This window comes from Physella acuta, unplaced genomic scaffold, assembly GCF_028476545.2.
Source record: "Physella acuta isolate Inbredline_101_S28 unplaced genomic scaffold, ASM2847654v3 ptg001064l, whole genome shotgun sequence".
NCBI lineage: Eukaryota > Metazoa > Mollusca > Gastropoda > Physidae > Physella > Physella acuta.
In genome coordinates, this window is record NW_026732581.1 from 108,602 (window position 1) to 136,444 (window position 27,843).

The following is a 27,843-nucleotide window of genomic DNA, read 5'->3' on the forward strand; positions in this document are numbered from 1 at the left end:
AACTCACAGGCCGGTACAACTTTCTTCATCACCCCCCCCCCCCCTCCACCCCTTGTAAGAAAGTCCACGGTCCCATTCGATTAAGTGGCATAACTAATTATTTGTATCGATTGGGCGTGTAACCCACCTGTATAGACTTACCTTGTCCAAATTTCTGTGTGGTTTAACGTTACCAGAAAGTCGCACACTGTATGAGTAATGTACTCTGGTAAAGTTCGATTATCCCTAATATAGACCATATCGTCACTAACGATTCTTTGTACTTAAGCCTAAACCTCACGACACGTACAAAAATAAACCTAAGTATTAAAGTATCGTTTTCGGCCATACTCACCCCATGATTTTTACGAGTACGTTTAATGTATAGAAAAATAAAGTGCAGTGGTTTCAATTTATGCTGAAATATATTTATTTTTCTTAAAATAATAATTGTTGTATGTGCATTGTATTTATGTGTTTAAAATAATATTGTTTTTAATTATTGCAAACAAATTAAAATTTATATTCAAGTAATTGCTATTAATGAAAGAAACACTTTTTACCAGAGTGCGCATAGCACTCTATGATAACACCAATATCATGGCTGTATTACATAGCAGACATGTGACACCTGTAGGATTGTAACACTATTTGACATTTTTTAAATGAATTGAGAGCGTATTTATGTCAATGTTTTTTACGCGTTGCACAATGAAACGCTTATCATAAAGGCGTCGATTGACGTTTATTATTGCGTGTGTGTTGTTGAAAGGTGAAACGATACAATCAGTTTTTGGTGGAGAGCTTCATAAAATGGGTTTAGATAACATTGATTTAATTATACCCAGGCTATCTGCTGGTGCAGAACCTATGTTATACGTCTCTCAAACATGAAGGACTGATCCATAACTTACATCAGGCAACTACAGAGAGAGAGAGAGAGAGAGAGAGAGAGAGAGAGAGAGAGAGAGAGAGAGAGAGAGAGAGAGAGTGGGCGTGAGAGATGGGGGTATATGGGGTGGGGTGTGATTTGGGTGAGGTTATGCCACGAGGTGAAGGGAGGGCTGAGGTATAATACACAGCGCTACGTCATTTATTGATATCATTTAATTCAAGGGTAACGGGTAAAATAGTGACGTTTCTAATCTTATATATGATTGATTGATTGATTCATTCATTCATTCATTCGTGTCTACGACTTAGAAATTAACGCTCAGCATTAATTTATACCATTTGGTAATTAATTTAATAATATACATCCATGACAGAATTTGTTAATATATTTACTTTCATTAAAGTTTTAATTAATGAATCGTCTGCTCAGATATGTTGCCCATAGCAACAGCCGTCTATTTCCTGAGGTTGCCGACAGCACATCCAAGCGTACATAACTCTGACGAGCTTCCCCGACGGGTCGTAGTGTTCTATCCGCTCCTTCTCTTTCGTGTGGTAGTAGCAGGCGAGCTTGTGGTTGTCCACGGCGCTGAACAGCTTCTGACACCGCAAGCATTTCGACACCATCCCTCCACCCGCCGCACGGTAACGCGAGATAATCCTTGGCGTTTTTTTCTTCTGCGGTGATTGCTCCTTACTAGTATTCTCTTGTTGGTCTGTTTCGTTGGGCATTTGTAGATTGTTTTTCGTCTCGTTAATGAGTTGTTTGGACGACGTGTCGCCTTTACCTGGCACGATGGTCAGACAGGACTGGACTTGTGACCTGTCGGACATGTTATGGGTCGTGAGATTGACCGAGCGACCGCTGAGTAGGCTAGTCGATTCAGTGTCAAGTAGAAGCGTCTCTGATCGACTGCGCCTCTGATTGGACAACGGTCTTTTAATGACCACTATCCTAGGCGCGACGCTGTTGGTCTGAAGTCTTCTGTGATCATCAGCACCGTTGTTTAAACCTTTGGTGTTTAGCGGCGCCAGGTTTGACGGTAATTCGCTCTCTCGGCCTTGTTTTGACATACTCGATATAGCGTCGTGCAGTGAATCTTCAAGCTTCTGGGCTCTTTCTTTCAACATCCTTAGCTTTTCTTCCGATATCTCAATCAACGATCTTTCCCTAGTGTTCTTTGTTTTATCACTAGACGTATCACTACTTCCTCTATCGTCACTCGCCGGTCGGCTACTCGTCTTATCACTGACCACAACTTCAAACTGACCACTTGCATGTTTGAATTCCTTATTTGATCTACTCACCCTCCTGTTATGACTTTTATCAGCTGGACTTATAACGGTAATTTTACTTCCGTTACTGCTGACGGCAAGTTTATCGCTCCAGTTAGACGACTGTTGTACAGCTTTAACACCAGGCTTGACTTCATCTGTCCCTACACATTTATTGACCAGCACCCGGGCGTCTTTTGTCAGGATGTTCTCTAGGTGACCCAGCTGCTGTTGAAGGTTCAGCGCGTTGTTCTGTTTCTCCAGTAGCGTGCCTTGCAGTGCCGTCATCTCTTCGATTAACTTCCGGTTCTCGCTCTCCAAAGCCATCAGCCGTTTTTCTATATCCCTCTTCTTAACGTTGCTGCTCGCGTTCCTGTCTTGAATATAAGCCGCCAGCGCTTCTTCTAGACTTGTGTATTGTTGCGGTTTTATACTCAACATCTTCAAGCATTTTTTTCTCTCTGAAATAAACGTATGGCATATTTCTTGCATTTGTTCCATGCATTCACGTGTCATTTGTTTCCAGTCTACGTTGTTGTAATCTTCTACAGGAATGTCGGCAGTGTTGGTGATGATGTGGTTTGTAGACTGGTAAAGTTTAGAATCGCTACATCTGTTTGTAGTGTGAGTTGTAGTAGATAGTGTTTGTTTACACGCCGTTCTAGTCGTTCCTTGTTTGGTGTCTTCGTTTGAGAAAGACGCCGGGTGGTTTTGATTTTTCGTGCTTCTGATATCAGGGACACTTGCGTAGTGATGCAACGATCTGGTGGGGCGGTCAGAAGTTGTTTCGAGGGATGAGCTCCCCTTTTGTGAGGGGATCGTTCTGACCCGCTGTGGTACTCTAGGATTGATGACGTCATCGGGAGTTTGGTTCGGTTCTTCGGAGCTGTAGGTCCGCGGTTGCGTGCCCGCCCCCATGGCCGCTATGCTGCAGCACTGGACCAGCGCTTTCAAGGTCAAGGCCGTGTCGATCACGTGGTCGCCGGTGTCCAGGTTTATCTTTCGTTGCTTCTCCGTCAGCTCCAGCGCTCGTTTGAGCCGGACCGCCCACGCGTTGCGTTCGGTTTGGATGTGGGCAGACAGCCAAGCGTAGAAGGTGGCGTAGTTCTCTCGTAGTACCCTAGAGAGAAGAACAACATTGGTTTGGGTTGTATGTTAGTTACCATTTTAATTTGGTTTGCTATTATTAAAATATCGCATATATTCAACTAATAGTTTTATCGTAGTACTCTAGAGAGAAGAACAACATTGGTTGTATGTCCCCATTTTGAATTCGTTTGTTATAAACTTATCGCATATATACAACTGATAGTTTTCTTATAGTACTCTAGGTAGAAGAAGAACATTGGTTTGGGTTGTATGTTAGTTACCATTTAAAATTGGTTTATGTTATTATAAATGTATCCTATTCAACTGTTAGTTTTCTCGTAGTATCGTCAGGAGAAGAATAACATTGGATTACGTTATGCATTACCATTTAACATTGGTATGCATTATTATACACATTCCGCGAGTATACAACAATCGACTCTCTCGTATAAGGCCATTACCGACACAAGTTAGTTAGCCATGGTGAATGGAACATTATTTTTTTAAAAAAAGCATTCTATTCACCCATGTAACCAGTCTCTAGCTAGTCCCGTAGCTTATGCCAGGATTTTGCTGCCAACCCCAGGAAAGTCGCACCATTTGGTTAGAACAAGAGAAACTATTCGGTTGAAGAATGACCCACTGCCTCGAACTCGAACCTCGTGACTTTGGGGTTAGCCGGCACTTGTTCTACCGCTACTCCATTCCGTCCTCCTAACAAGTATAATAACTAAATGTCTGCATTATGTTTCCGTACTTAGATTTTAGGAGCGTTTAATGATATACTAGCGGGTAGATTATGAGTATTGTAATGCTATACTTGCCTACATCTGTAATTAGATCATTTTGTTTAGATTGTTTATTTTAAGTTGAATAGGAAAAAGGCTTTGTTTCTTCTGAGCATACTAAAACAAGTTAGTATCGAAGACAAATTTATCGACCTGTATAATCAACTGTTCCAAAGCATTTCGTCATAAAAAACTCCATTTTGTAATAAATCCCTATCGATTGATTTTCTTATTATTAAATCGATACCTAGTCAACCGCGAAAATGTTTAAACCAGCATAATTTTGGTTCCTTTAAAATCTCTTGGCATAGTTTACGTTTTAACAAATTAACTTGGGTTAATCCTGGAGTTTTACATTCCGTAGATAGATCCATATGTAATAATTTTAGTTTATTGGAAAATCAATCATTCGGCATTACGATACTGTTTGCTACATTTTAAAGTTTTATTTTTGTTTACAAATACAACGGAGTGCGGCTTATTTGGCCTATATGTATTGTGTACCTAGTTTTATCAAGATTCACTCAGTGTTTAGTGAGGGCAGATACATGAAAGACAGACATATAGTTACTTATACATGATGAAAAGACAGACATATATTTCCCTATACATGGTGAAAAGACAGACATTTATTTTACCCAAGAGATGATGAAAAGACAGACATTTATTTACCTAGAGATGATGAAAAGACAGACATTTATTTACCTAGAGATGATGGAAAGACAGAAATTTATTCACCTAGAGATGATGAAAAGACAGAGATTTATTTACCTAGAGATGATGTAAAGACAGACATTTATTTATCTAGAGATGATGAAAGGACGATAAAGACATAATTTATGTAAAGATGATAAAAAGACAGATGTGTATTTACCTAGAGATGATGAACTGGTAGACATAAATTTACCTCGATATGATAAAATTGCCTGCAATATTTGTCCTGAGAAACTCGTTGACGTTTGACTTGATATCCGGGTCTATTGCCACAGTCTTCACCTCATACCCCGTCAGCCTTGTGCGCATGATTAATCGTTTTAACCCTGGGTTAGTCTTGTCCAGCCGCTCGAGACGGTCAAGGTCAGCCAGGCCTATGGACTGTAAGTTGTCCATCAGGTGAGCAGGAACTGTGACGTCTTTTTCTCGAAGTTTCGCCAAAACGTCTGCGTCGGATAAATTCTGTGACTGGTCGTCTTCCGGTGAGCGATGCGATTCGGCGGTGAATTCTTGCGTTGTTTCTGTGGAGATGAAATCCTCAACGGCGTCGGTGTAGCTGTCGTCGTCATCGTCACTAGATGAAATGTTGGCCGTGTCGTCTCCTGTGTCGTCGCCTCTGTCGTCGCCGTTCTTCCTGTTGTTTAAATCACTGTCCGGAGTGTTGATACCACACGTCTCGTCTACTGAGTCTCTCTCTGTTCCGTGTACCGGAAATATTTCTTCATCAGAGGCGAGTGAATTTCTGGGCTTTGACGGGAAACTTTTCTCAGCCAGATACTCAGAGCTGAGGGTAGACATGGGTTGGTCAGTTGGGGTGTCTGATCACTGGGGCATCTGTATATCTAGTCACCTGATGTCTGATCACTGGGGCATCTGCATATCTAGTCACCTGATGTCAGATCACTGGGGCATCTGCATATCTAGTCACCAGATATCAGATCACTGGGGCATCTGTATATCTGGTTACCTGATGTCAGATCACTGGGGCATCTGTATATCTAGTGACCTACTGGTTTTGTACGTTTCTACTTCTTATTTAACTCGGGCACTTATTTACCATGAGCGTGTTCAACATTTTTGTTTGCTATCGTCACACTCCGGTGAATAGGTTAGTCTTTCATTTTTCTTTATTACCAAAGAACAGAAAACTATCTTGTATAAGGAATCTAGAAAACAAAGAAAAAAAAATAATGATTATTATGATAATTTATTAAGTTGGATACAAAATAATTGAAAAAAAAACATTAAAAAATAAATAAAAGAAACTCGCCCCCAAGCTAGAGTTTTTTGTGTTCTTTGATACGTTCTAGTCAATTTTTAAATATCTTCTTCAAGTTTTCAATCAATGCATTGTTTTACAGGCACTGATGTTTGATGCCAATCTGCATATATGAATAGGGCACATCAGGCAATCACTCAAACCACACGACACTCTTGACATGCATTGATTTCAACTGATTCACACTGTCGTGAGAAAATGTTTACACACGTGGCAATAAATAATTCAGTCCGATACGCTATGATTGTAAACACACACACACGCGCGAAGAGGAACGGACGCCCACACGTAAGCACGCCCACACGCACACACACACAAACACACACATACACATAGAGGTTATGCATGTATTTATTTATGGCATATGCATGGGATATATATATATATATATATATATATATATATATATATATATATATATATATATATATATATATATATACGTTTCAAAATACACAATATTATTACACGTGTATCAAAACAAATAAAAGCCCGCAACATAACTACATAGATTATCTTACCCTAGTCTTGTAATGCACCACTGAAAAAAATGATACCCTTATGAGGCAACGAATCTCCTACCATAATTCTAAACAAAATATAAACCTTTCACTGAAAAAAATGATACCCTTATGAGGCAACGAATCTCCTACCATAATTCTAAACAAAATATAAACCTTTCACAGAAAAAAATGATACCCTTACGAGGCAACGAATCTTCTACCATAATTCTAAACAAAATATAAACCTTTCACAGAAAAAAAATGCTACCCTTATGAGGCAACGAATCTCCTACCATAATTCCAAACAAAATATAAACCTTGCCTTTCCAGACGAGCCCTGGGTTTAAACGTTTTTTCCCCCCTTCATGTGTGAACTGAAGCAGACAATAGCTTGGAGCATGACCTAAGACTGATCGATCTACTCCTGGTCTACACGCCAACCGTCTTTTTTACCGTGGTTAACACACCGACCTCTAATGTATTTAATCATGGCCGGCCTTTTTTATTTTAAACCCACACCTGAAAAAATAAAATACTAGTCGATCCCTTGAATTAAATTAGTTTAGGTTCATTATTTGTTTTCAAAGCTTAACGCTGTGGTTGTAATGCATGGTTGTAGTTGTAGTCTACACCTCCTTCGAAGTTACATTAGTTTAATGTTTTTGAAATGCAAGGGAGGCTATTTAATGCTTTTGAAATATAAGGGGCGGTATTTAAAGCTTTAGAAATACAAGGGACGCTATTTAACGCTTTGGAAATACAGGGGACGCGACTTGATGCTTTGGAATTACAAATAACATTATTTATTGATTAGGAAATATATGGCACTCTAATGTTTTAGAAATTAATGGGTCGCCATTTGGTAATACATAGTACAATATACTTTTATTTAATATTTCAAAAAATTGTATTTTACAAACAAACAAAAAAGTTGTATCACGGTCAAGGTCAATATTTACAGAACATCGATTACATGTTTGCTCTGTGATTTGGATTAATTGAACTCTAAGAATTGAAGTATTTTCATTACCGCAGATTTAATTTGTAATTTTATTGGTTATCGTTATGACATTGATTTTAAACTTAACTGATCTCTTCCTAAAACAATCAAGACAATACAGTATCTTGTCAGCTATGATTTACCTATTGTTGTGAGCGTTAAAATCAATCGTCAAGATTAGGATTCGTTTAGCAATACTGGCAAAACGTATATCATGAAATACGAACGTAAAAAGCTATTTGTAATCGTAAAAACGTCAGGCCCGTGTTTCATATTAACTTACACGGGAAACTGCGAATCGCCTTTTGAGAAACCTCGCACATCACTGATTCCATAGTCACGAACCTCTAATACGTGCACAAGTTAACACAAAACCAAAAAGGCATAGATCAACATTTCTCATTAAGACTGTGAGTATTTGAAGATCCCTGTACCAAACAACATACACTTACGATAACTTAAACGTAGCTTAACTTCTCATACAAGGGCTGATAAGACAGTTGTGTTAGAGCAGGGGTTCCCAACCTTTTTTTACTCTAGAGCACATTCTAAAATAACGGTAGGGTGGCGGGCACCACCTATTTTAAATTGACAAACTCCTTCCAGAGGCGTAGCGACCCTTCCCGTCACCCGGGGACAAAACTTTCGATTTGCACCCCTCCCCTCAAACTTTCGATTTGCACCCCCCTCAAACTTCCGATTTGCACACCCCCCTCAAATTTTCGATTTGCACCCCCCCCCCCCCGGCCCTCAAACTTTCGATTTCCATCCCCTTCAACCTTTCAATAATGTTTATGAAAAAAATTCTGTCTCTGTCGAATAGTGAGAGGCGGGCACATACGAATCGTTCGGCGGGCGCCATGGGGCACGGGGTTGGGAACCCCTGTGTTAGAGTATCCTCGAACTATCAATGATACCTAAGTCAGGCACTGCTTAACTTCTCACACTATCACTAAGACAGTTCAATCGTAAGTTAACTTAGGCATAGCTTAACTTCTCATATTAAGGTTGATCAGACAGTCGTGTTAGAGTATCCTCGAACTATCAATGGTACGTCAGTCACTGCTTAACTTCTCACACTATCACTAAGACAGATCAATCGTAAGTTAACTTAGGCATAGCTTAACTTCTCATGTACGGGCTGATCAGACAGTTGTGTTAGAGTATCCTCGAACTATCAATGATACCTAAGTCAGGCTCTGCTTAACGTCTCACACTATCACTAAGATCAGTCGTAAGTTAACTTAGGCTTAGCTTAAAATCTCAAATTACCACTTAGACAAGTCAGTCGTGACCTTAGTCATATCATAACATTTTACATTACGATAGATCAGTAGTGTTTGAGAATCCCTGCACCAAACAACAAACGCCAATAATTCAATAATACCTTAGGTAGAGCTTAACATCTCATTCAATCTTGAATGTTTGAGAATCTCTGCACCAAACAACAAACGCCAATAATTCAATAATACCTTAGGTAGAGCGTAACATCTCATTCAATCTTGAATGTTTGAGAATCTCTGCACCAAACAACAAACGCCAATAATTCAATAATACCTTAGGTAGAGCTTAACAACTCATTCAATCTTGAATGTTTAAGAATCCATGCACAAAACAACACACGCCAATTATACATTAGTCAGGCAGAGCTTAACAATTCATTCAATCGTGACTGTTTGAGAATCCCTGAAGCTAACATTACACACTAATGCCTTAGTCAGGTAGAGCTTAACATCTCATAATCGTGACCGCTTGAAAATCCATGTAAGAAACAGAACACACCAATAAGACCTTAGTCAGGTAGAGCTTAACTCATAGCCGTGACCGTTTGAAAATCATTGCATCAAACAACACACATCAATAATACATTAGTCAGATAGAGCTTAACAACGCATTCAATCTTGACCGTTTAGAATCACTGCACCAAACAACACACACCACTAATACCTTAGTCAGATAGAGCTTAACGACTCATTCAATCATGACCGCTTGAGAATCCCTGCCAGAAACAAAACATACCAATAAGATCTAGGTCAGGTACAGCTTAACAACTCATCGTGACCATTTAAGAATCCCTGCACCAAAGAACACCTACCAATGATACCTTAGTCAGGCATAACCTAACATCTCACATTTGTTTTCAGCCGTATTGACAACTAATCGCAATGGGTCGTAAAGATCATTCAACACATTGTATCATAGCCCGAATCGATCTCTCGTCAACGGAGTCCACTCATGTGTAACCTCATTCAACACTTGAGATCAACCACGAGCTTTTATTACGTTGTCGCCTACACTGGCCGTATAACGTTTTGTTGAACACACATTATTAGAAACCTTCCCGGTTAGCTCGATCTAGTAACGTTTGGTCAACTCATGGTTCGACTGGAAAGATCGCTTCTTAGACCGATTTTATTCCTTGGTCAACTAATAATTTCACTTGAAATATCGCTTCTTAGACCGATTTTATTTCTTGGTCAACTCATAGTTCATCAAATGGAAAGATCGCTTCTTAGACCGATTTTATTTCTTGGTCAACTCATAGTTCATCAAATGGAAAGATCGCTTCCTAACTCGATGTAATGTCTTGGTCAACTCAATGTTCGTCAACTGGATATATCGCTTCTAGTCCATTGTAATCTCTTGGCCAACTCATAGTTCGACAAATGAAAAAATCGCTTCCAAGACTGGTGTTATAATATAACTTTGTGATGAAGTTTTGCAATCGTCGAATCGAACATTCCCCTTTAGTCTGATTTAATAGCTTAATAACGAACCAACGTTTAGTCCTATCGATTGTTTCCCACTAGCTAATTAAGAAACATTTTGCTTTAGCCTATCTTATAACTATTTTGTTCAACAAATTGAATATGTAACTCACCACCTTCCTCAATTCTGATCCTGCAGTTATCATGCTTTTTCATGCTGAAAACTCACGCATAACATAAATCGTGCTTAAAATTATGAAAACAAAACAAAAAAAAAAAACCTGCGAGAAATCACGTGGCTAAAAACAAAATCACCAAATAATTGCTTTGCAAGACGACGTCATGTTTGGTTAATTAGAAAACTGATACGCGCTGTGTAGGAGGCCACGCCACATGGCTAGTGGTTGTTGATTTGTTAAGCGGAATGTTTTCTTAGAGTACAGCCGTCGACACAAATAGTATGCAGCACGTCAACGGAAGTAACAAATATCATATTTCTGATTGACCAAGACTGCAAAATGTTTCAGGCGTCAATTCAACCATAGTCAATAATATCACCTAAAACACAGACGATGGTCACAAATAAATGACACGATTACGCATACGAGTATATGACAACTGACCATGTTCAAGAGTGTATGAGATATACCACAGTGAGCATGGTTAAAAGGTTTGACACATACCACAGGACCATATTCAAGAATATATGACACATTCCACAGTGACCATGGTCAAGAATATATGCCATACCACAGTGACCTTGGTCAAGAGTATATATCATACCAAACTGACCATGTTCAAGAGTATATGACACATACCAAAGTGACCATAGTCAAAAGTACATGACATACCACACTGATCATGGTCAAGAGTATATGACACATACCACAGTGACCATGGTCAAGAGTATATAACATACCAAACTGACCTTGGTCAAGAGTATATAACATACCAAACTGACCATGTTTAAGAGTATACGACCCATACCAAAGTGACCATAGTCAAGAGTATATGACACATACCAAAGTGACCATAGTCAAGAGTATATGACACCCATAACACTGACCTTAGACACAAGAATATGACACCGATCCCATTTACCTCAAACACAAAGTCCACCTATCTCTCAAACAAAAATCTAATTAAAACAACCTGCATCAGAATTCTAGTTAAATAAACACACACCAACACTGAAATAAACACCAGCGAATCTAGACCGTGCTGTTCCTTCTTACCCCAGTTCCACCGTAGTAACTTAGCCGATATAGGCTCAACTCTAGTTCAGTTTAGACTGGCCTTAAGGGCTTGCGAGAGGCACTTGGTTCTGAAGAGGTTTGATTTCTACTAGACGCATACTTGAACTCCGCAAACAACACTCTATCGGGAAGGTTAACTCTCACTTTACATAAAAAATACTTGTTGTTTTCAGCATGCGGGCTAACAATAATGTTTATAATATTGAATAGAATGTTCGAATTAAAATACGGCCAGTCCACTTTAAATGAAGGCTGCTTGCTGATTCCATCATACTTGAACTACGAAGTCAACACTCTACAAGGAAGGTTAACTTATTCTTTAAAAATACCGAAAAACAAAATAGTTTTCAACGAACTGCCTAACAATAGTTTACATTATATAAATGACCGCCCGAATGAAAATAGAATCACCCCACTTTACATAAAGACTGCTAGCTGATTCCACCACGCAGTTGCGGCATGACTTAAGGGCATGGGCGAGTACTTTATGTTTACATATAATTTCTGCGTGTTTTTGAGAACCTGAGAACCTCGCAAATAAAACAATTAAGTCTGGACTGTCTCTAGACGATTTATGACCAAACTATCATATTTTGAGAACCTTGCTTCAACAACAGTGTTAGGTCTGAACTATCTTTAAATCTTTTAAAGTCCGCTGTTGTGTTTTCAAACCATCACCACCACAACCGTATTTGGTCTAGACTGTCTTGAAATAATTTATGGTCCACATTGGTGGTTTGAGAATCCCTAAACAATGGTATTTGGTTTAGATCGTTTTTAGATGATATTATATGGCCCTCCTTTCTGTTTTGAGAATCCACTAAAGTAACGGCACATTTATTCGGTATATACAATAAATAGATGGTTTATAGCTGGTTTGACAATCCCTCCAAAAAATAATGGTATTTGATATGGACTGTCTTTACATGGTTTGAGGCCCCCAAATCTCCTAAAACAACAGTATTGTATTTGTTCTTGACTGCTTTAAGACCTTTAATTATCTGCATAGTTATGTTGTAACAACATCGACATGACCATAATGCCATATTTTGATAACCCCACTACGCCAACATTATATTGTTGACTGTCTTTAGACGATTTACGACGAGACTGCCTTTTCGAGACCCTTACTAAAAACGTTTTTAGTCTAAAGTGTCTTTAAATAATTAATAACGACATTTCTGGTTTGAGAATCCCCCTAAATAACAGTATAGTATTTGGTCTAGACTTTCTTTACACCATTAAATGTTCACATTGTTTTGAGAATCTCGTTATAACATTATATTGTTGAGATAGACTGTCTTCAGACAATTTACGACAACACTGCTATTTACGCGACCCTTACTACAACAGTATTCGGTCTAAAGTGTCTTTACATGATTTATGACCACCACTAGCACGCTAGCCACCTCTAGCTCAGCTTACTTCAGCTATCGAGACGATCAGCTTTCTTTCACATGGATATGTTAGGAGACTTTCAAACACATAGTCCTATATATTGTTGTTGTAGTTATGTTGTTGGTTTGTTATTTAGTCTTGAGTCTTTTTTTTTTTTAAATAAAGGCTAACTGACATATAAACTTGGATATATTTAGCATGTTATAAGCTTGTGTTAGTATTAGCTAAGAATGTACGTTCAGACAGTCTGAATGAAACGTACATTGCTGAATGTTTGGCGATGGGTTAATCGCATTGTGTGCGTGGGGGGCAGAGGCGTGGCGACCCTTCCCGGCGCCCGGGGACAAACTTTCAATTTGGCGCTCCCCTCGGGAGCAAGTTTTCAATTTACACCCCCCCCCCTCAACTTTCGATTTGCTCCCCCCCCCCCTCAAACTTTCGATTTGCACCCCCCCCCCCCTCAAACGTTCGATTTGCACCCCCCCCTTCAAACTATTTATAATGCAAAAGTGCAGCTAAAATGACATTTTAATTTGTTTTTACAACCCATTTTGGCGCCCCCTAAGGTCGGCGCCCAGGGACATATGTACCCCCCTGCCCCCCCCCCCCCCCATCGCTACGCCTCTGGTGGGAGGGTTAAAATATCCTTGCATATATATTTTGTTTGTTGAACAATTTAAGTTAAAATCAATGGACCTACTTCTGTGGTAGACCTTAACTTTAACCTGAACTCATCAGCGTTAACCATAACAGTCCTAGTTGTCATCACAGTCAAGTCGTCTGCTGTCTAGATTATACAGTGTACATATACAGTGTAAATATATATCCGAAAGTGATTTCTAAATATTGAAAATGTTCTATTACCCACTCGCAAACATTAATGCAGGCTTAAGTTACAAATTTACTGTTTACTGTTGGGTCTTTTGAATGAATGCTACACGTTTAGTGGAAGAAATACAGACACGTAGGTCTATTGACAATTTTTTAAAGTGCTGGATAGGTAAATATGACTCGATAAGTCAAAATATAATACAAGTGTGTTCTTAAGTCTTGTAAAGTGATATACTCTGAGATTGGGTATGGGGTGTCTTGTTGATATTGGTATGTACGGTCTTACCTTATGCCACTATGACATTGGGTATGGGGTGTCTTACTGTACGACACTCTCATTGGTATAGAGTTAGAGTGTCGTACTGTATGACACTATTACACTGGATATGGAGTGTTTTACCAAGTGACACGCTGACATTGGCTATGGAGAGTCTTTCTGTATGACATGATATTGGGTATGGAGTGTCTTACCTTATGACACTATGGCATTGGTGTGGAGTGTCTTCCTGTTTGCAAATCTGAATTTAGTTATGGAGTGTCTTACTATACGGCACTATGACATTTGCTACGGAGTATCTCACCAAATGACACTCTGCTAGTGGGTTTGGAGTGTCTAGCTGTATGACACTGACATTAGTTATGGAGTGTCTTACTTTATGACACTCTGACATCTCATCAAACGACATTCTATTCCTTCGCGAAATCTTCTTCTCCATTGCCTACACCATTTTGTATTAACTAAAAAGTAGTTAATACGTTTTCACTACTTTTTTACTAACTAGTAATTCTACCCTGAATCTAACGCAAGCCCGGAACTTATCTTAACCCCAAATCTGGCCTTAACCCTTTCATCAACACCTGCAGATTTCAAAACATTTATACGATTCTGCAGCACCCTGTCAGTATTTACATAACGCACAGCCCTTATTTTAAAAAAAACACATACAAAACAATGTTAATATCATTTGTGAAAAAAAAAAAAAACTTGCCTGAACTCTAATGTACAATCCTAGTTTCATTATCCCAAGTCCCATCACGAACATAACACCTTAGGCTAGCGTGTGTCTAACAAGGAGCGGACCTTCGATTCAGCAATCGATCAGCGAACACCGGTGTTTATGTTTAACGAGTTGGTGTTGGCTTCCTCGTTTATTTGGTGTTGCCATCAAATGTGGCGACGGTGCATGTACAATCTGCTTGCTGTAATCGAGCTGCTCGCAATGGCCGTGTTTCTTGTCCGTTGGTTTTTTGTGTTATTTTGAAATTTTATTGTTGGTGTTTTGAACCGTTGCTAATTTGAAAAAAATTTATGGTATGCTACATGGTCCATGCTATTGTCCATGTTCCTGGTCTATTGTCCATGTTCCTGGTCTATTATACATGTTCCTGGTCTATTGTCCATGTTCCGTGTCTATTGTCCATGTTCCTGGTCTATTGTCCATGTTCCTGGTCTATTGTCTATGTTTCTGGTCTATTGTCCATGTTCCTGGTCTATTGTCCATGTTCCTGGTCTATGGTCCATGTTCCTGGTCTATTGTCTATGTTCCTGGTCTATTGTCTATGTTCCTGGTCTATGGTCCATGTTCCTGGTCTATTGTCCATGTTCCTGGTCTATTGTCCATGTTCCTGGTCTATGGTCCATGTTTCGTGTCTATTGTCCATGTTCCTGGTCTATTGTCCATGTTCCTGGTCTATTGTCTATGTTCCTGGTCTATTGTCCATGTTCCTGGTCTATTGTCTATGTTCCTGGTCTATTGTCCATGTTCCTGGTCTATGGTCCATGTTCCTGGTCTATTGTCCACGTTCCGGGTCTATTGTCCATGTTCGTGTTCTACTGTCCATGTTCCTCGCCTTTCATGGTCAAGATCGTGGTCTAAATATTATTCGTTTTTCTTACTTTTTCTTTACTTGTTCATTTAATTGTTGAACTTTATTATTTTGGTCATGCTCATCAACGTTTATCGTCCATGCTCTTTATATTTTATTTTCCAGGTTCCTCAAATGTTTATTCCATGTTCCTCACCTGTTATTGTCCATGTTCCTCAACTGTTATTGTCAATTCTGTAACCTGCTATTGTCCATGTTCCTCACCTGTTATTGTTTACCTAGCCTGTAATTGTACGTGTTTCTCACCTCTTGTTTATGTATTGATCCTCTATCGTCTGTGATCCGAATCGATCGTGTTAGCTTACAGCCTATTGACGCCCCCCCCCCCCCCCCCCCCCCCCACCAAACAACAACATTTAACCAAGCTAGTAATCGACATGCACCAGGCTATTTCCTGCAGCTACACCGAACACCAGACACTCGATACTGCCCGGCTTCATTCATTCACACCGTGTCTGGCACCGACGCCTGTGTCACCTTAGGTCAACAGAGTAACTAGGTCGTACCGTGCCAGGTAAACCCGTTAATCGTGACCGTACGGCCAAGCCTTTTAATTCCAATCGCAGGCGTCGCTCTAACACGAACTGGGTAACTTTTGTTATCGAGTCCTGCCATATGTGTAACATGGCCTCAGTGGGGGATGTTATGTGATGGTCGTCTACTGAGGTTAATTGCGTTAAGGGGCTGGCATTAATAGAAAACATTGTACACACTTTTTTGAGTAATGCCAGTGAGGCACACTTTATTGTGCAGCCAAGGGTAGCCGTTTAGGGGCTGGCACTAATAGAAAACACATGTACACACTTTGTTAAGTAATGCCAGTGAGGCACACTTTATTTTGAAGCCAAGGGTAGCCGTTCAGGGGCTGGCACTAATAGAAAACATGTACACACTTTGTTAAGTAATGCCAGTAAGGCGCACTTAATTGTGAAGCCAAGGATAGCCGTTTAGGGTCTGGCACTAATAGAAAACATTGTACACACTTTGTTAAGTAATGCCTGTGAGGCGCGCTTTATTGTGAAGCCAAGGGTAGCCGTTCGTCACACAGGTACAAGTGTTATAGGTCTACCGAGCCGTAATACAACATGGTTATGACCACGCCATATTATTAAAATGATGAAGACTGTAATAATGACAGCAATAAATGATCTGCCGATAATTTCTGTACGATGTCGACTAGGTTAAGAGAGCTAGGTGTAAGAGGACTAATTGTAAAATAACTAGATGTCAATCTACCCCGATATCGAGAGGTCACGTGACACAGAAATAGTACCGGTCCATTTCGTTCACTAGCTCAAAACCAACATTAGCAATAGACCCACAGGGCCCGCAATCCAATCAGATTATGATTCTGTCCCTTAGTTGATAACGCTATTTCCATAACACATGTATTAATAAGGCGTTAAAAGATTAACAAGTATCGCACGTTTGTATATGCTGTAATATCAATACTGGTCACTTTTCGGCTATCCCGACCTCCTTAAATGAATTTTGAGAATCGCAGATAACGATAATTGACCTAACTTCCAGATTGTAAGTTTAACAAACCCGTAGACGTTACCCGTGCTGAACCCTAACCCGAATCTAGGTATTGGCAATACTTCTTTAATGTAAAGATCGATTATACACCCCCCCTCCACCAAAAAAAATCTTCTTACATCACTTCTTGAAATATCAAACAATTTTTTTGCTACATGGCTGCATCTTACCTAATGTGTTAGCTTTTTGAATTTTAATATTTTGTGTTTAAAACATTTTTCCTCTAGAGTGTGTAAAAACATTGCAATACGACTGAAACTTATTTAATTATGAATACGTTTTTAGGTTGTTATTTTCTAGAGGGTGTAAAAATGCTGCAATTCGTCTGCATCCAATTTAATAATATATACGTGTTTATGTTTTGTCTTAAAAAACCTTTTCTTCTCCAGATGGTGTAAAACATTTTTCTTTCTCGCTCACAAGTCACCGAAAAAAAAAAGAAAAAAACTCCATTGTTCCTGTTTAGTCAGTAATAAAACGCACTATTCTCTCTGACAGTCGTGCAAGCTAAAAGCATCAACCAGAAGTTGTCCTGCCAGGTACGCCACAACGACTGTGTGATGAAAGAGAAATGTGCCGACATGGCTCGCCTACAAGAGGAACTACTGCAGCTGAAGATCCAGGCGTCGACCCAGCCCGTGGAGGTGTTCCAGTTGAAGGAGATGAAGGAAACTATCGCAGGGTTACACGTTCGCATCACAGATGTAAGACGTTTTATTTTATAGTTCACCGCCTTAGAACTTAAGCATGTAAGCAGGGACGTAGCGAGGGGGGGTGCGGACCGCACTGGGTGACACCAAGGCAAAAAATAGCAAAACTATATAGAGAAAAACTTGAGGGGGGTGTGCAAATTGAAAACTTGAGGGGGTGCAAATCGAAAACTTGAGGGGGGGGGGATGCAAATCGAAAACTTGAAAGTTTGTCCCCGGGAAGGGTCGCTACGCCTCTGGGGGGTGACACCATTAAGCGCCGCACCGGGTGACACCCGACCTCGCTACGCCACTGCATGTAAGTGACTACTCTTTTGGGTGACCAATTGATGAAGAAGAGTTCTTATAATGAACAACTCACGTAACTTGTCGGCTACAATGAATGTCTAGTAATCTCGACTAAAGTAGGAAATTATCGCCGGGTTACACGTCCGCATCACAGATGTAAGACGTTTTATTTTTTAAAGTTCACCATCTTAGAACTAAAGCATGTATGTGACTACTCTTTTGGGTGACCAATTCGATGAAGAGTTCTTATAATCAGTGGCGTAGCGAGGTCGGGTGTCACCCGGTGTGGCACTTAATGGTGTCACCCCCCCCCCAGAGGCGTAGCGACCCTTCCCGGGGACAAACTTTCAAATTTTCGATTTGCACCCCCTCTCAAACTTTCGATTTGCACCCCCCCCCCCCTCAAACTTTCGATTTGCATTCCCCCCTCAAGTTTTTGATTTGCACCCCCCCCCCCCCCTCAAACTTTCGATTTGCACCCCATCCTCAAGTTTTTCTCTATATATTTTGCTATTTTTTGCCTTTGTGTCACCCCCTAAATGGTGTCACCCGGTGCGGTCCGCACCCCCCCCCTCGCTACGCCTCTGCTTATAATTAACTTATCACGTAACTTGTCGGCTACAATGAATGTCTAGTAATCTCGACTAAGTAGGAAAATATCGCTGTGTTACACGTCCGCATCACTGATGTAAGACGTTTTATTTTAAATGTTCACCACCTTAGATTTAAAGCATGTATGCGACTACTCTTTTGGGTGACCAATTTGATAAAGAAGAGTTCTGTTAATGAAACGGATCACGTGCCCAGTCGGCTACAATGAATGTATAGTAATCTCGACTTGTCATGGCTACACATCATAATGGGTTTGAACTTGATCAGACTCGGACAACAGAATGCAGCGTATTTTGGGCTAACAATTTAGATCAGTGGCTCTTAACCTTTTTGAGGGAACCGAACCCCCCAGTTTCAAATGCGCTTTTATCTAACCCTTTTTAATAGTTCTATCGTCCGCATTGACAAAATCCGATCCTGAATTGTATTACTCGGGTGTTTGTCTTGACCTCCACCGAACCCCTAAAACTGACTCACCGAACCCTGACTCACCGAACCCTGACTCGCCGAACCCTGACTCGCCGAACCCTTGACGTTCGATCGAACCCAGGTTAAGAACGACTGATCTAAATTATCCAAGTGGATATCACGCCAATATATGGTCTAATTATGCAACCAAATGTAAATTCTAAGTAAGCTTCGTTGCTAATTTTATTATTCATACAAAGGCCACTAAATTTCTCGCCCTATCTCCCGCTTGTTGTAATTATATTAACGATTATTGCCCCTGTCGCTTTGACTCCTTACTTGCTACATCGCTGCATGTTGGCTATGCTTACATTTAAAGGTAAAAAGACATAATAGTGGCACTATTCCTTCATACGCTGAGGTCATAGAAACAAGTGCACTCTATTTTCTTTACTCTATGGACCGCCATTGTTTGAAAGAAAACTACTTTTTTTTTATTGTGGTTAGTTATTTTTTAAATGATCGAGAAATATCCTTCTTGTTAAAAAAAATTATTTGTGCCATAATTTTTTTCAATTTATTTTTGACACACGACAAGCTTGAGAAACAGAAAGCAATGTTACAAGAGGAGCTCAAACAAGAAGAGGAAAATTTGAAGGTATGTTGACTCACACGGTTTGGGCAGGGTATGAGAGTTTTTAACCAACACATGGTTGGCCTACTGTCTATGTATTCTTGTAGCCACATAAACTGTATTCATTACAGTGTTTTTGTTATAGGCAGGTATATTGTTGTCATGCTGTCTTGTTATAGATAGATATATTGTTGTCATACAGTTTTGTTACGTTTTGTTACAGACAGACATATTATTGTCATATAGTTTTGTTATAGCCAGATATATTGTTGTCATATAGTTTTGTTGTATTGTTATCCTTCCTTAATCCTCATCACTCCCTATGGAGTATAGGGCAGCAACAAATCTTCACCATTCCACTCTATCTTGGGCGAGCCACTTCAATTTGTGCCAGGTCTTGCCAGTAACCTGCATTTGTTCTTCCATCTCTCTCCTCCATGTTCCCAGTGGTCTTCCTCTCTTTCGTTTTCCAGGTGGAGTCCACTTCAGCGCCATGTCTTCTTGTATTGTTATAGAAAGACACTGTTGTCATACATTCTTGTTAGAGCCAGACATTGTTGTCAAACAGTCCTGTTGTAGCTCCTCATATTATTTTCATACATAGTCTTGTATTAGACAGACATATTATTGTCATATAAGCCTAGACATATTTTACACAAAATAACTGAAGTATTTTTTGTCAATGTAATTTTTCAACACAAAAACTTATTTTAATTAACATATAGTTAAAAAACTTTTATTAGAAACATTTAATAAAACTTTAGTCTAATTTGAACACACATAGAATGTCTAAACTTGAAAGTAGCCTATTGTTTCATTACTTTTCTCACCACTGGGTCCCTGTAATGTGACCTGATCTCAGCAAGCCATGACCAGTGTCCACATGGCTCACAGTCTAGCCAACAAACACCTGGACAACGCCAACAAGTCCAAGGCAGAGGTTGAGAAGATGACCAAAGAGTGTGAGAGACTCAGTTGCCAGTGTACTGAGATGGTCAGACAACTGATGGACACAGACAAGAGGCTACAGGAGCAGGAGAACTGTTTCATAGAGGACAGATCTAAGTGGGCTGATAAGGTTGGTTTATATGTTATTAAATCGTTAAAGTTTAATTGCTTGAAAATAAAGTGATAAAACATTTTAAATATAAATAAGTGTAGTAGGTCACTACTCTAAATATGAATATGAAGTATTTTACATAGAAAAATTGCTTAAGTTTTTGTTTTAATATGTCACTGTTCATAGCTATATATAACACTAGTTGTATTACATGTGTTTAGTTTTAAATGCCACTTAATAAATAAGACCTATATCTGTTAAAATAATTAGTTCTATACAAGTTCTGATACTATTTACTATAAAAACTTATAGCAAAATATATAGAGAAAATCTTGAAGGGGGGGGGGGGTGCAAATTGAAAGTTTGAGGGGGGTGCTAATCGGAAGTTTGAGGGGGGGGGGGGTGCAAATTGAAAATTTGAAAGTTTGTCCCCCGGGAAGAGTCGCTACGCCTCTGGGGGATGACACCATTAAGTGCCGCACCGGGTGACACCCAACCTCGCCACTGTATACGGCTCCTAGGATCCATAGCAGTTAAAGTAATCTATAAATGAGTGGTAAATTTTGTTGCTTAGTAACTTAATATTGTTTATTAGAATTCATCATTTTCATAACAAGATTATAAATCCAGGATAACCAAATGGAGGAAACCATGAAAGAACTCTCTGATCAGCTGACCACTCTGACACATGCAAGGACATGCCTAGAGGACATGAATGAGCAGCTAATGGACAGAAACCAGGAGATGACCAACACTATCATCTCCCTGAGGGTAGATCTGATACTGTTAAATGGTTTCTCTAGAGATACATATTTGTTCATCTTTAAGTCAGCCCCTCCCCCCTCCTCAAAAAAAATCCAAAATGTTTGGGAAAGCTAATCCCCCAAAACTATCCCTTAGATCTGACCCTCATTGGGGTAATTGGCTTTTTGCTCATTTGGTCATTGACTCTTATGGCTATTGTCATAAACACACATTTAACCAATTTTAAAAATAAATGTTATTAAAAAATTATTTATTCATAAATATTAATAATAAAATAATGTATACATAAATGTTAATCAATAATTTATTTATATATGTTAATCAATAATTATTTCATAAATGTTGATAAAATAATTTATTTATAAATGTTGATAAAATAATTTATTCATAAATGTTCATAAAATAGTTTATTCATAAATGTTCATAAAATAATGTATTCATAAATGTTAATAAAATAATTAATTCATTAATGTTAATAAAGTAAGTAATTCATAAATGTTAATAAAATACTTTATTCATAAATTATTTTCATTTAATATATGTAGATACGATATAAAGATCTAAATGTTGGTAAAAATAGAATTGCTTTTTTTACTTTGTTAGGCCAAGCTTGAAGTCCCAATGCTAGACATCTCCACACAAACAGAGCTTTCAGTGTTTTCTCTGGCTGATAAAGCCAGCCAATCGTGTCCTGATCTGGCTGCAGCCATAACACAAACAGCCATAGTCCAGTACACTCACCAGGAGGTCCAGTCCCCCTCAGTGAAGTCTGTGGGCTGTGCTGTACAAACCATCACCCCCCTAACGCAGTCGCTGGGCTGCCAGACAGCTATGTGTGTCAGTGATGGACAGAGGAAGGATGTAGCACATAAGGTTGTTCAGACAGTCCCCACTGCAGTTGTTGCTCCTGAGTCCTTTTGGTCGTGTGCTGAGAAAAGTTTGGTCAGTTCGTCTAGAGTTCTGGAGTTTGCTGTTGTCAGTTCTAGTGCAATGTCCACTTCATCAGGACATTTTCTGGATAACAACAACAGCAAAAATACAGAGGGACATTTGAGGAATTATACCAACACATTAAATGATAATAACAACATTAACTTGAATAACATTAACCCCAACAATTTATATAAGATCAACACAACTGCATCATCAAATAGCAAGTCTGAAACTCTACATCACATCAAAACCACCAACATTAACACCACCAACAATAACACCAGCACTTCTCTGTTCACTGCTTCACACACCTTGAGTGTTGATACTGTTTGTGATTCTGAGACATCTGATGAATTGAATGATGAAAGCCTACCAACCAGTACCAGCCTGTGTTATGTTGATTCAAGTCAGTCCCAATGCTATAATGAAGACTTCACATGCCACAGCATAAGAGCATCTCACAGCAGTGAAGTAGAACTTGTTGAGCTTGATGACAGTGATGAAGAGATGAAAGACTCAGCAGAACAAAAAGATAACTCTGAAGGATGTGTACAGAACCTAGAGTTACCCTCCCCTTTCACTTCTAAACACAGTCTTACCCCGGCAATGTTTGTACCAGATTTGTCTGTCTATGATCAGCAGAAACCTGCAGGGAATATAAATTATCCAGCAGATAAATATCTGCTAGATAATGTTGAGGAGGGACAACAAAAAGCTACTGCACCAAGGAGGATATCTCTGTCCTTAAAGATTTCTAAGTGCAAAGAAGCTGGTGGACCTTCAATGGTGACACGAGATGGAATGGCAAAGTGGCACATGAAACCAGAAAGGTTATCCGAAGTTTCAAACATGAATTCAAATACATCAACAGTTGCCTATACCTCCAACACAACATTAGACCTTCCATCAAATACATCAGTTACTTATACATCCAACAAAATATCAGACAAATTATCAAGTACAACAACAGTAACTTACTCATCCAACACCAAATTAGACCTTCCATCCAATACATCATCAATTACTTACTCTTCCAACACCAACCTAGACCAGCCAACCACAAATGTAAAAGGTGTCCCACCCAGCACATCAGATCAACCCACCAAAGCCCAGCTATCCTACGCCTTAGAGTCATGGGAACAAGAGCAGGGCAGTTATGAGACATCAAACACAGGCAAGTCACCAACCCATCCTTTGACAAAACACAGTAGGAACAAAATCCACACTCTAAAGCCAGTAACATGTCACCCTGACCCCTCACACTGGACTCATCAAGGTGGTAGAAACAAGAAGCGACCTTCACCTCAAACATCTGTAAATACTGACAAAATTTCTAGAACTTCACCAAAGGATAAAATCTCACTGCAGCATTGTAGTGGCACCCTACCCCACCCTTTCACAACCAGCAGGAAGGTATCTAAGCATCCACAGTTTCAAGCCAAGCACCCAGGCAATATGGAAGCCAGCAGTAAAAAAACATCTGCTGTTAGTCCCAGAGGAAGGAAGAAGATGAGTTTATTTCAGCCTCTTTTCATTCCTAAAGTGTCTAAAGAAATCAAAAATGAGCTTTTGCCTAAAGGAATACTGAGAGGTGAGTCCAAAGTATTGGTAGTACCTACAGTTGAACCCTTTGATAAACTGAATTTTGTAAGGGTATTTTAACATTGAATGTACAATGTTTTTTTTAAATCAGTTTTATATGGTAGAGTAAAAGTCCTTTTCAAACCTGGCGGTCCATGGAGCAAGTGAAGTAGAGTTCACCTGTGTCTGTGACCTCATCATAAGAAGTTTTATATTCATGGAAATAGAAATCTTGTCACTTAATTTACAATTTAAAAATAAAAATTTCTGTTTTTTTTTTTAAATTTTGTTCAGCAGGTTAAGTAGAAGTGGTTGCTGTAAATAGACCCATAGATGAATCCTTTGTAAATAAATATGTCTAGAAGAAGACTCAATTAATATAATGTATTTGTCACAATTCTTGAGTTCAAATCTGGGTTCAAGTCAATAGAATGTCCCTTAGTCCACTCAGCTCTGATGGGTACCAAACTCACATTAGGGAAAGTAAAGGCGACTGGGCATAGTGCTGACCACATTATTCCTTCATATGCCAAGGTGGACTTAACCTCATCTGCCCATGTGTCTTTGGCACCAACAGAAAAGATGATGATTCCCCACAATGAAAGAAGAGATCTAATATTATATAGGAATGTCTAACCAATGGATGTGTTGATTGAACAGGACCATACAGTCACAGAGCACCTGGCAACAAATCTGTCAACTTCCCTGAGGAATTAGAGATACACATGCAGGTAAGACTCTTGATTTAGATTTGGTGCACACTTTTTAGTGAATTTATCATTCATCCAAGTTGAAACAATATATTATTTTGTTAGTAAAATAAAACAGTATTTTAATTAGTTTCATTCAGAAAAAATTAGAGTCACAAAATATTAAAATAATTAAAGGTTTAAAATCTTCATTATCTATTACCATATTCTCTATTTGTTTAAAATTGGGGATGTGTTAGAGATGTTCAAACCTCCCTACACCATATATGTATACATACAGACTGTTCTTATGTTCTTTCACCATAAACTTCAGCTATTGGTAACTGCACACTGGTGGTGATATTAATGCCTTTATTTTCCAAAATGTAAATATCATAAAATCACAATTTTTCTTCTTAAACAACTTGTTGGCGGGTTTGTGTATGTATATGTCTGTATATAAATATTTCAATATATATATATATATATATATATATATATATATATATATATATATATATATATATATATATATATATATATATGGAGCAGATGGATACTTTTAAGTATAGTCTGATTTAAAAAGTGTGCTACTGTATTACCTTGACAGGGATTAACACCCAGAAGTCCAGACACTGCCCACACAGCCTGCACCTTATTCTCTGTGATATCTGCCAGTAGAGGCTCCACCTTATCACCTGCTCATCATCTCTCATCATCATCTCATGACACCTGTCAGTCTGAGAAGGGACTGGAACCATCTGATCTTTGTATACCTGAGACACCTTCCAGAGATGTACAAGACGACTCACCTGAGTGCAGTGGTCAAGCTGGTGACCACCCAGGTAAGATGTGAATATATTCATTTTGTTAGTGGTGTATAAGTAACGCTTTTCCCTTCAGAGCGTAAGCTGTGTAAAGAGAGAGGGGGATCTGATACTTGGGCTATGTCGGGCTCACTTCAACTTACTGACAAGGCCTTGCGCCTTGATTTCCAAGGCGCATTTATCCAATTGTCTAGTAGATTGTATGGAAAACATGGTTGAATGTTAGAATATTTGTCTGCTAACCTAAAAGTCTCAAGATCAGGTCCTTGGCTAGAGTTAATGCACATCCCTGAGTGCACCTAACTCTGATGGGTGCCTGACTTACAATAGGTAAAGTAAAGTTGTTTTGGCATAATGCTGACCACACAATGCCTTCATATGCCAAGGTCACAGAAAAAGGGTGAAGTCTACTTCACGTGCCCCGTGGGCTGCCATGTTCGAAATGAAACTTAACTATTAGCCTATGAAGCAAATTACTTTTTTTAGAGGCAATGTTAGACACAAATTTACTCTTATTTTAATACATGTATACTTTTTGTTTTACAATTGTTACATATATTTTAAGTAGACTAATAGTATACATGTAATTTTTGTTACTTCTATTCCATTGCATACAATAGACAATGGTGTTGTAAGGTTGTACACAAGTATGAGTGATTAGATACCCTTATGGTGAACATTTGTTTCCAATTATTACAGCTGATACGCAAGAACAAGCCTCTGGAGATGAGGGTGGTAACTTTATATCTGGTTGTAAGAAACAAAGATTAGGTTAGCTAGTTCAGGTTTTAGTGTCAGTTTTTATTTAGGTTTTAGTGTCATTTTTGTTAATGGGAAGCTAGCTATTTTAGGTTTTAGTGTAATTTTTTATTGGGAAGCTAGTTATTTTAGGTTTTAGTGTCAATTTCGCTAGTTTTAAAAAGTTAAGTGTTTGTATGCAGCTAGCTTTTTTTTAAAAGGTTTTAGTGTAATTTTGACTAGCTGGTTTAAAAAGTTTAGTGATGTTTTTGGAAAGCTAGCTATTTTTGAAGGTTTTTGTTGCTTATACTGGCCATTTTAAAATGGTTTTGTTATTTATTCTATCAATTTTAGGAAACATTTTTCACATTGACTAGTTTAGAAAGTTTTTCCTGTTTATAATGACCATTTTAGAAAGTTTGTTTCTGTTGAACATTTTATGAAGTTTATGTTAATTATTTTTATAATTTTAGGATATTTTTGTTTTTGTATTGACCAGTTCAAAAAATTTTTGCTGTTTTTGTTGCCCATTTTAGGAAGTTTTAGTTTCTCTAATGTTGGTCACTTTAATGGTGGAGCTTTTGACTGCTTTTTGGAAAGTCTTGAGTTTGGGTACCTTTATAAATTGGCACCTGACTTAGGCCTACGTTAGGGAAAGTACAGGCGGCTGGGCATAGTGATTACCACAACACTTCTTCATAATATGTCTTTGTCAAAATACAGTTAAACTTTACTTCACCTGCCCCCGTGAGCCGACAGTTTCTAAAGAAAACTCTACGTTTTTTTTTCTTCTTAGACTTAAGTTAGCTATGTTAGAACAGTAACCAGTCATGAGGTATAAGTTAACAAAGTTTAGCCACTCAATCAACCAATATGAAGGTTTTTTTTAAAGCCATTTGTTAGAGTGTTGGTTTCATTACAAGCATTTGTTGATATATTTATAAACATTTACTAATTATTTTACGTGTGTTAAATTCTTCACTTATGAATAAAAAAAAAATAAACCTCCACAAAGGGACACAATTATGTATGCCTTTTGATTTTTATTTATTTTTTACTTCCCTTATTTTTAAAGAGTTTGATCCACAGAAAGAATATCATAGCCAATAGTTAACTATTTTAATTACATGTCTGAGGCAAAAAAAAATAAATAAATAAATAAAATAAAACTGCAAGTAACTAAAATTGTGACTTTTTAATAGCCTAATATTTAATAGCCTAAGAAGACACTTTCAGAAAATGGTATTGATATTTCTTATTAGATACGTTAGTTTGATTGAAATTTGAAACTGAAATAATGTATTTTTAGTTTAAAACATAAATTACGTTGCTATTAAAAACAATACAACTACTGTTTTAGCAGCTTTAGAGTCATGGCATTTTGGGCCTATGGCAATATCTGCCAATCAAAAGTTGTAATACAAAACAAATGTACACAAATTGCGTTTGCCACTAAGA

General features: G+C 38.5%; 2 protein-coding genes across 2 annotated transcripts; one reads left to right on the plus strand and one right to left on the minus strand.

Moving 5' to 3' along the window:
• Nucleotides 1-1,238: 1,238 nt before the first annotated feature.
• Nucleotides 1,239-5,537, minus strand: LOC131955365 (uncharacterized). The gene is made up of 2 exons (XM_059319486.1): nt 4,933-5,537; nt 1,239-3,268 (listed from the first exon to the last, which is right to left on the minus strand). The coding sequence occupies exons 1-2, from the start codon at nt 5,535-5,537 to the stop codon at nt 1,300-1,302; spliced, it is 2,574 nt and encodes an 857-aa protein (XP_059175469.1). The 3' UTR covers nt 1,239-1,299.
• On the plus strand, nt 5,536-27,037 carry LOC131955366 (myosin-G heavy chain-like). The gene is made up of 11 exons (XM_059319487.1): nt 5,536-5,756; nt 17,530-17,534; nt 17,639-17,844; nt 19,757-19,816; nt 20,655-20,870; nt 21,483-21,623; nt 22,221-24,141; nt 24,792-24,862; nt 25,431-25,665; nt 26,347-26,418; nt 26,922-27,037. The coding sequence occupies exons 1-11, from the start codon at nt 5,536-5,538 to the stop codon at nt 27,035-27,037; spliced, it is 3,264 nt and encodes a 1,087-aa protein (XP_059175470.1).
• Nucleotides 27,038-27,843: the final 806 nt, after the last annotated feature.

Coding starts and splice junctions, on each gene's coding strand:
- LOC131955365 (XM_059319486.1), bottom strand. CDS start 5,537: ATGTCTACCCTCAGCTCTGAGTATCTGGCTGAGAAAAGTTTCCCGTCA. Junction 3,269..4,932: donor GGCAATTTTATCATATCGAG/GTAAATTTATGT, acceptor TCTTCTCTCTAG/GGTACTACGAGAGAACTACG.
- LOC131955366 (XM_059319487.1), top strand. CDS start 5,536: ATGGGTTGGTCAGTTGGGGTGTCTGATCACTGGGGCATCTGTATATCT. Junction 17,845..19,756: donor TACACGTTCGCATCACAGAT/GTAAGACGTTTT, acceptor ACACACGACAAG/CTTGAGAAACAGAAAGCAAT. Junction 25,666..26,346: donor TCAAGCTGGTGACCACCCAG/GTAAGATGTGAA, acceptor CAATTATTACAG/CTGATACGCAAGAACAAGCC.